General features: G+C 33.1%; 1 protein-coding gene across 1 annotated transcript; it reads left to right on the top strand.

The window, feature by feature from the left end:
• Positions 1 to 566: 566 nt before the first annotated feature.
• LOC131876701 (alpha carbonic anhydrase 7-like) lies at positions 567 to 10,292 on the top strand. The gene is made up of 6 exons (XM_059222162.1): positions 567 to 611; positions 708 to 836; positions 8,463 to 8,569; positions 8,730 to 8,832; positions 8,927 to 8,982; positions 10,271 to 10,292. Exons 1-6 carry the CDS (start codon positions 567 to 569, stop codon positions 10,290 to 10,292), a joined length of 462 nt encoding a protein of 153 aa, XP_059078145.1.
• The last annotated feature ends 295 nt before the right edge of the window (positions 10,293 to 10,587 follow it).

Genomic DNA, 10,587 nt, shown 5'->3' with positions numbered 1-10,587 from the left:
ATACTTTAGTATTGTATCCTAAGTGTATGTTTATCATGTATAAACTCGAAATTTTGTCCTTATTTCATACAACAAAAGCTCATTAATGTAGGGAATATGAGGTGGTGGTTTCTTATTTAGATGGGAAATGTGCATAATTAAGCCAAAATCTTTGAAGATATTTGGCTCACCGACATTAGTATAAAGCATTGAAGAGGACCAAAAAAATCAATGCATCTATTAATAGGGGTCAAGAAGTGTATTGAGAATATAGTTTATTTTAGTAATTGTTCAGCGAAGGGGAAGCATTTTGCAAGTACCGGTAAGCATGGAACCTACATTCACACTTTACACCTCAAGGCAGGGGCCGACATTTGCTAATGCAATATCTGATAAGAGATTGAAGCAAGTTTTCAAGTACCAGGATGAAGAATTTATCACGACAATTAAGGTGTTCCTTGGTGACTATTTCCTTAAAATAGAACACAGGTACTACACGAATGTTGAAATTGTCAATATGGTTTTGGCATGGGGGTTGGAGATTGGGAAAAACACTGAAAAAGTGTGCATGGTTGTTGTGGGGAATAATGGGTAAGGAATGGTTAGGCCGCCTGAAGTCTCTGCTCGACAAGGTCATTCCTAGAATTGGGTTTGATTATCTAGTAGGGGAATGAGTGGAAGTAGAAGTCACGACACTCTTCCCATTCATTAGATGGAGAGTGGGATAGGACTGGGAAGTGAGGAGGTCTGAAGTGGCTGAGGGGTGGAGGTTTCTTGATCAATTTCTTCGTGAAAAGGAAGGTGGTGTGGTTGTTGCAGGTGCGGGTGAGGATGAAGGCAGCGAGCAGAGGCCGCAGGTTAGATTGGAGTCAATGGACTTATGGGAAATCAAATAATGATTTTTTTTGGTCTATGATGAATCATTTTGGTAAGTGAGTCCTAGTTTTTTTTAAAAACACAATATATTGAACTATTTTACTTAAATTGAAAAGAGGTTTGAGGATTGTGAACAAGAAAATACCTGCAAAACACATATTTTTTGCTTGAATTGTGTGGCTTCTTGCACCTCTGCAACATGCTCTTTTTATTTCTTCTTTCTCTTCGCTTCTTCTTTTCGCTCATTGAATGAAATGCATTGATTTCAAGTGCTTATTTATGTTTGATAATTTGAATTTGAATCGAAGTTCTTTAATTTTTTTACCTATTGTGTTGAATTTGAATTTGAATCTCCATATTTCCCCATTTATGTCTGAGTTGATTGTTTTTTTTTTTCAGTTCATGGCCTTACACAAGTGTTGTGATGGATATAGGTGATATGACCAGTAACAATGCTAAAGTGACCACATCAGCCTGGTTTGAGTTGGATAGATGGGATGGGAGATATAGAAAGGTGTTGAAAGGGTCTTGTGGTCTAAAGAGACGTGGACAAATTTTGACCATCAAGTGATATTTGATTGGCCATGTCAGTGTCCATGGGTGCTCACATGGCATGGAGTTGTCTTCATGTCATTTTGTATTGCCTCCAAGTCGGCTTATTTAAGCTTAATATGTTATCATTTTAATGTTTAATACAAGTTTTATTGTTTTTATCGTGGTCCCTTTATTGGATATTATTTGACAGAACTCAAAAAAATTTATTCGAATCAATATGAATGGTTTAAATGTTTACGTGTTAACATAAAGATTTATATTTTGAATGCAAAAGATACACTTTATTGTTAATTCGTGTGATTATTTAATGGTATTATTTATTTGTTCAATGCTGAACATGTGGTGGGACACACGTCGATAGGTACTAGGTGGTTAGGCGGACACCTGTGGGTCCCTAGCCGCCTAAGACCTATCACACGTTTAGGTCCCTGTACACATAATCGCTCCTCTCCCCTATGTTTAAAAAAAATTGGCCTCAAGGAAGTGACATGCCAAAAGATATTGACCAAGATGGATCACCATGTGGAAGTCAAACTTTGTGTTTTATCAATCAAGGACCACAAAGCAAACAATGACCTCTAAGAAGGACGAACATGCATCATGATTTTGCAACACAATAATCATCGATGGGTTTGGATTCTTCCCCTTTATGATAAAATGAAATACCACCATGTGAAATACACTATAGAACCTTTGTTCATATATCGGTGAGCCCAAGAGAGGTGTCACAATTACAAGATGGTGTGACCTTGTGATGTGTCATTTTTTAAATCCTATGATAGCGTAAAACTAATTAGGGACATCCATGTTGAATAATGTAGCAAGAATTTAGAGTTAATGATAGATTTGAAGAAATGAAGAGCAAGGGCCCACATCAACACAAAGACACACATCAACTTTCCCTAGAAGCATGGTCCTATGTTGGGCCAACTTCCTAGAGCCAATGATAGTGTGCAAAGGTGTGACATGGCCAAGCAAGTACCACCTTCGAGAGTTCTTAATGGGATGATTTTGAAAATATTTATGCACTTGATCAATTGCCTACAGGCCATCACTATGAAGAGGGGGTAAATCACTTGAACAGACAAAAGGATTTAAGTTGTAGCTTAAGTGACTAGGAATATGTGTCAACAGGTCAACAACAAATTAGAGCATAAAGCAATAGGGCTAAAGGGGTTTAAAATTTTAGCCAAGGCAAAGAAGTAAAGCTTATAGATATGCATGGTAAACCTTAATTTTGTAAATGTTCAAACCAGATGGTATGAAAAATTCCTCAACCATACATTTTTTGAGCATGCTTTCAAAGGGACCCTCCCTACATAACACCTTATCAAATTATTAGTTTAAAACCATATCTCATCAAGTATCTTGGGAACAAACTTCTTGAGACACTTATAGATTCATTGCCACGTGTTGTCAAACCTTCAAATTCAATAACAATTTTAGAGTACCAAAAGGTTAGTGCTAGTTAAAATGCCCAAAAAAATTTCTATAGAGGTGTCGACCTTAGAAAGCATCACTATAAATGTAAAAATCATCACAATACAAGTAAAAATATAACTTCAAAAAATATATACTAACACAAAGAAAACCAATATTAAAATGCTATCAAATTGGAAAGAAAACGAAAATAAAACATAACTTAGACACATTTATGATATTAGAATATAATGTTACAAAATATGTCAAGAGGTATCATTTTCTTGAGAACTATTGTTTTAATCAACTTCTGACATTAAGAATGCATTATGACAAAGTGCTATGAATGAAAAGAAGCAATACGAAATTAAAGAAGTCGTTATCCAACACATTATTATGATAAATATAAGTGAAAAGCAAAGTAATCATATATGAAATAGAAAATAGATCAAATCTATTTAGTGCCATTATTAATGTTTAAAATCAGATCTAAAAATTGAAGTGATGAATTTTACAACCCACAAATGTAATTAACCGAAATAAATTAGGGTTTTTATGTATTAAACCTTTAAATTTTAAATTTGAAAATGTTTCTAAATCACATCTGAAATAATTAATTCAAATTTGAATTTTAAATTGTATAAACACTCATATCTAAGAACAAAAATTAGAAGTAAAGGTGTAAGGAGTTGGGTTCACCACAATGTAATGGTGAAAATATTAGGGCTTCCACCATATGAAGGATGAAAACCGCTAATTTTTACTTAAGGACCATTACATTAGGGAAAGATAAGAATTAGATAGATCTAAAACCTAATGGATCTAGATGCTGATCTAATTCCAGGGATCTTAGATGAGCCTCTTATTTCCCTTGAGTTGAATTGATTTGTTGAAGATGCTGAAATTAGAGCAAACAAGCTGAAATTCAAGTAATTATGCGTGAACAATGAGCTACAATTGTTGAATCGAGCCACAAACCTAGATTTGAAGATTATAAGAGTGTTTGAACCTATTCCCGTAAGGAGCTCCTAATTTGTTGGGACCGTAGCGATGTTTTCTTTGGTCCTCCGCACTTTTCGTACTCCAATGGAGGATTGATTTGTCACAGTAAATAAAGCCAATTCTGAATATCACAGCTTTGTACCTATTCTTACTCATGCTAGAGAAGGGAAATAGGTTGGGAATAGGGGTTTTTCTAAGGCAAACCTTGGTTTAGGAATTAACCTTGAATGAAATGTTGCAAATACTAAAATAAACAATGGAAAGATATACCTTAAATTTGCAATGACTAATAATTATGCTTTGCTTCTTGAATGTAATCACATATGTTGTATGAAATGGCATGAACATGACACAAACCTAATCACACACACATGCTTGCATATGAATGATGTAACTTTCTCTACAATGGTTGAATGAAGAAAATGCAGCCTTGAAGATCTCTAAAAATGGTTGATGATGAACACCTCAATGCTTGAATGCTTGATTGCTTGAATATGGAGACTTAGATTGAAATTAATTGATCAAATTCCTTTATATATGAGATCCTAGGTCAATTTACCGATTAGGCTGACCTCCAAAAGTCATATAGAGCCACCAATTTTATTTCTCGATGGAGTGATAGGCCGTATCCTCCACTTAAAAATTGGGTCCCATTAAGGGAGACCAGAGCGCTAGCGCCCTTGTCCTCCTCAATCAGGGAACTTAAATTAGGCCGAAGGAGAAGGGCATAGCTCCAAAGGATCAATTGACATGTGTATATGGCATAAAAGTTGGAATTAAGGCACTAAACGGACCTAGATAGGAGATGAGGGGGCACAAACATGAGGTGTAAATTGGCTTTGATAACAATTTACGATGCTACACTACCACTATAAAACATCTTAAAATAAATAAAATCCAACTTGCATTATAAATCTACCACTTTAAATATTACTTTAACATTAAATAATTATGAAAATTACTAAGTTTTTACACTCTCAAATTATATAGTTCAAAACGATTGTCACATGTTGAATTACATATACATTAAACAAAATTTTTATGCAAGTATAAAAACCAAAAAACAAGTAGACAAAGCATGGATTGATGAAAGATTCTTCTATCTTTCTTTTCTCCTAATTCACTTAATTTTGTCTCTAATATTTACTAGTGAGGTTGTTTCCTCCTAATTTTTATGAGGTTGTTACCTTCTAATTTGTATAGGGTTGGTGCCCATTTGATATTGTATTGATCTGGTAAAGCGGGTTATAGTCTTCTTGGCTTGATGGCCTAATTGATGTATTGTGAAGGGTACTGTTGTCTCTTGAGGGTTGGTGCCTTCATAACTAATTGTTATAATTTATTTTAATTATGAGGCTAGATTTAGATAGTAGATCCAAGAAAATTCCTCACTATGGTTTTTCCCTTCTAGGGTTTCCATGTTAAATATGGTGTTGTGGTCATTGTGTATATGCATTCATTATTTTGCACTTATTGATACTTTTGCTTATGTTGCTAACAACTAAGTGAGGATTGGATTTGAAGTTTTTAAGTTATATTTGTAATTGTATATGGTGAAATTTGGAAGTTTAAAACTATTGCAAAACCATAAAAGATCCAACCACATAAACCCTATTTCTACACTCAGGAATCCATCAGACACCAATGAAGAACCTAAAACATGCAAATCACAACAAAATAGAAAGATTATACAATTCACATGCTTAGTAGGGTTTGATCTGCATTGTCTCTTATCTCCATTGATCTTGTTTGATATGATTGCTCTCAGATTTTGTATGTGCACAAGAGCTCAACAAAGAACGGATTGTGGTTGTGAAGTTGCGTGATCACTTGAAAGTCTTAGTTGCTTGAATGATTAGGGTTGATAATGCTGAAAGGATCCTCTTATATAAAAGATATCTTAGAAAATGGAGGGATAAGATTAAGAGGTGAAAAGATAAATGGTCGGCTAGGATAAAAGGGTAGGTAGAAGAAATAATAAAATGTGAAGGGGGTGGTTAAGATAAAACTAAGAGATTTTAAATGACAAGTGTCATAGAGGGAAACATCTAATGAATTAATTAAATAAATAAAGATTCATTTAATTAAAAGAGGAAGTGGGACCAATTAAATAAATAAAATATTTATTTAATTTAGAGAAAGGATAATTTAAATAAATAAAAAATATTTATTTAAATAAGGAAAGGCTGGAATGTCTTTAGACATGTAGTTCATGGTTAAAACACTTTGTTGGTGAAGCGACCACCAAGGTTCAAACCCTTGCTCGACCATTGTGCTCGCAGGCCTTGTGTCTTCGCTGGGGCATTGTGCTCACGGGTTTGAACAAGTGAAGTGTGGGGATGAGGTCCCCTAGTTGTGGCCTCACCGGTTCATAGCTCCGGATCAAAAGCGTTTCACGTGGAGCTGGAGCGCGTGTCATGCCAACATCACCAGACACGCTAAAATTTCTACTAGGCATTATTAAAAAAAAAAAAAGGAAAGGCTGGAATAAGATAAGTGAATTAATTAAATAAATAAAATATTTATTTAATTAGGTTAGGACAATTTTAGGTGTCTACAGTAATGATATACTGATTCACCCCCTCCCCACTCCCCTCAATATATTGGTTTGTTCCAACATCTTCTACTTCTACGACCTCGTCTTGTGTAGGCCATGTTGATTTACATTGTACAATCGCAAGTCTTCTTCTCTCTTCACTCACCCACAACACTACTCAAGATTTTCTCAACACTATCTCACACCTTCTCTAATACCACTTAACATAGTTGAAACCAAGAGAATTTTAAAAAATTATCTTATTTACAAATATGCAAAATAAAATATTAGACAAGAAAAATAATTGCCACTTTAATTCAATTTGTAGTGATAAAATTGAATCACAAACACTTGTTTCATTTTTCAAAATAAAATTAAATATCAAAATCTATTATGCTTAAATTCAAATGCACAATTCTTACTTTCCTTTCTATGCACTTTTCTCCACTTAGGCACTTCTATTGTTGCCCTACTGTCTGTGTTTATCCTATGCACATTAAGAAAACGGCCTTTTCTTTGTTTTCATGAAATCATTCTCCTCAGTGCTAGAGATAATCTTAACCCCTATTCTATTACATCACCCTTTTTGTTTTATTCTTCTCACTTTATCTTCCACACTTCATTTTTAAATTGCCAGTAAGAATATATTGTGCCTATTAGTGACAAAGCATCATATTTGGTTTTTCTTAAAAAGAAGGCACTAAAGGCTGCCTAGGCCGCGCCAAATTGAACATGAAAACCATACAAGTATAACATTTTTTCTTTTCTCTCTCTACAGTTAAAAGGCGTTGAAAAGTTATTTTGATTGCCATCTTTCCCTGAGTCAATTCTTGGAAGTTCAAAATGAAGATATTCTTATTGAAACAAGGAAATATTTTGGTTAGTTGATAGAAAATAAGTTAAGCTCGTAAAAAATTTAGATGTTATCAACAAGTGAGAAGTATGAGATTGCAAGGCGCTCTCTTAGATACTATTGAATTTTAGTGATAATTTAATTATATATATATTTGTAAGTCAAATATAACAAAGGGTATGTGATTAATGAAATCAAATGTATGAATCAAGAGATATCAATATTCAATTATATCTTCATGTGTTGAAATCACAAAATTTTATTAAACTTCATATGAATAAACTTAAGACTCTCAAAAAAAAGATTCAAAGCATGTGGGCCAATGATTTTATTAAAAATAATGGTGCGTCCTGGGAGCTTGCTAGAATCTTATTCAAGACTAGTAGTAGCTCTTAAGAATCAAGCCAATCTAAAATCATAAAATATATAAACACTACGCCAATAAGAAGTAAGAAGGAAAGATATATTCAGAGTTCCATAACATTATTCTTATAATGGTGTCGGAAAAGACAAGAAGAAGACATAAAATAAGTCCAAAACTGCTTATAAGAATAGTCAAGGCATAGAGGTGGAGAAAAAGAAATCCCAAATATACTTCTATTATGATGCTTTAAGATATTTGAAAAGTGGTGCACCAAATGGTTAACATGGGTTGAAGAGGTGAAAAAAAGGAAAGAAAGAAAAAGCTAATGTAACTTGATATTGTGAGGAAGAGCAATTATTTATTCTTGGTGAGAAAGAAATAATGTTGTACTTTACATTTAAATGCAAAAAAACATATGATATAAAAATGTAGGATCAAAAAGTGCAATGAAATTATGTAAGACAAGAATGTTATTCTTGGTGATAATAATAGGTATAAAATAGTTGGAGTATTAAACATTCTAAAAAAAATCTTATAAGGATATAAGCATATAAGGAAATCCATAATTCATGTCATGTTCTTGGATTGACTAAGAATATTGTAGTAAATTTAGTAAGAATATAGGGGACCTTCTCACTGGGGGGATCTCAAAGAAAAGTGGAAAATGGCCAACAACAATCACCGATTGATGTGTTGAAGAGAAATATAGAGATATCTCCCAATATAGGAGAGTTACAGAGGGGCTATAAAGCAACCAATGCATCTCTCAAGAATAGTTGCCATGACATTGTGGTATTTAGTTTATTATTTTCTCTCAGTTTGAAAGCATCATTATTAGTCACAATATGGAAATAGACTTTGTCATTGTTATTTTGCAGTTGAGATGGGCAAAAGGAGCAGGCACTATTCAAGTTGATGGAGTTAACTTTACTCTCCAACAATGTCACTGGCATTCTCATATCGAGCACCTTATCAGTGGCAGAAGGTAAATTTGTTATCATTTACCAAAATGGTTTCTAACAGCTTTTAAAGTAGATTTACTAACTTGGGCCTTTTATAGAGAAATTATGATTATTAAGACTGTTTCTTTCTATTTCTTCTAATATATAAGATATGGTTATAATAAAAATATCTGTGTATTGCAGATATCCTTTGGAAAAGGATATGGTGCACCAAATAGCAGGTAACAGAATAGTGGTTATTGTAATTTTGTACAATATGGGAAACTCTGATGCATTCCTTATCGGGGTACTTCCATTCATTTGCTCTCTGTTTAGTTTTTCTTAGAGATTAGAGAGGATATAACATCTTTTAATCAAAACCCATCTGTTATTGTGTACAGTTGAGGAATGAAATAGTAAGTCTGAGTCACAACACCACAGTAGAGGCAGAGGAAAGGTTAGGAATGATAGATCAAAAACATATTATAAAGCTTGGGAGTAGGAAATATGACTAGTAAAAAAAAAATGAAGAACTCCCCCTAATTCCATGAACATGAGTTAAAAATTTAAAGAGAACTAAGAGAGAAGACACCAAGTCTATCTCGTAATCTTTCAAACATTGCTTTGGGTAAAGGCTTAGTGAAAATATTAGCCACTTGTTCATTTGAAGCCACATAGTTCAAGATCACATCATTTGCCAAGACCCTTTCTCAAAGAAAATGATATTGAATGTCTATCTATTTAGTCCGAGAATGTTGGATAGGATTCTTTGAAATATTTATAGTACTTCTATTATCATAGAGGATAGGCACTAGTTTAGAAACATTAATGTGAATGTCCTTTAAAGTTTGAACCATCCAAAGAACTTGTGAACAACAAGTAGTTGTTGCAATGTGTTGGAGTAAATAATTCATACATTAATTATTCACTTAATTGCATTAATTCACTAAATAATCTATGCCTTAATTAGTAATTAATTATTAGCATTTATTATTTAGTTAATTAATTAATGAATATTTATCTCCATGCATAGTGCAAACTAGGAAAAGAAAACTATGTTTAGATTTTGAGAGTTTCATGCATTTAATTAGTCTATTATGCTATTTGTGCATACATGACTGAATTATGTATTCTATTTTAACTCTCAGTCAATCTTGTAAACTCCACCATTTAGGGTTTCTATCTTTAGAGTTAGTTTTCTTTATAAGGATGTCATATCCTTCATTGTAACTAAGGAAATTTCAAAGCAATTCAATCAATTTCATTGTTATTGTCTTCAATTATTTTGTTTTTCAATTCTCTCTTTATGTGTGACAGGTATTCTTGTAGAAGATCATTGGGCTTGTGGGATTCATATTTCATGAATTCTAACACAATGTACTCTACCTCAATAGTGGATAAAGACACAAAGGATTTCTTTTTGTTGTGCCAAGCTACCAATCTGTCTCCAAGAAATAATGCACCATCAGAGGTGTTTTTCTTGTCATCAAGACAACCTGCCTAGTGAGCATCAGTATAACCTATTAAAGTGAAATCATTGTGTCTAGGATACCATTATCCAAAGTTATGTGTACTAGCAATATATACTTCAGAATTATTTTGACAACATTCAAATGTATCACCTATTATCAGGTCTTGAGGATGATTTTTCTACAATAATTTAGTGGACCTTATTGGAGTAGAACTCACTGGTTCATTTGGCACATTTTGTTCATTCTCTTCATCTGAATTTTGTTCCTTTTCAGATTTCTGTTCATATTCAGGTGATCCAACAACATTATTATCTTCAAATTTATTTTCATTTGTATTGATCATTTCATCAAATTTGACATTTGAAATTTCCACTACTCTCTTTAGCCTTTTGTTATAACATTTATAGGCTTTGCTATGAGTAGAATAACCTAGAAATATGCCTTCACCATAGCGTGATTCAAAGCTACCAATAATATCATTATCCCTTTAATATAACATTTACTACCAAAAATTTTGAAGTAACCGACATTAGCTGACCTACCATACTAGAGCTCATAAGGAGTAAATTTTGTGTTCACTCTCAATTGAA

Source organism: Cryptomeria japonica, chromosome 6 (genome assembly GCF_030272615.1).
Source record: "Cryptomeria japonica chromosome 6, Sugi_1.0, whole genome shotgun sequence".
NCBI classification, from domain to species: Eukaryota; Viridiplantae; Streptophyta; class Pinopsida; order Cupressales; family Cupressaceae; genus Cryptomeria; species Cryptomeria japonica.
The sequence above is the reverse complement of the archived record's forward strand: the minus strand, read 5'-3'. Positions and strand labels throughout refer to the sequence as shown.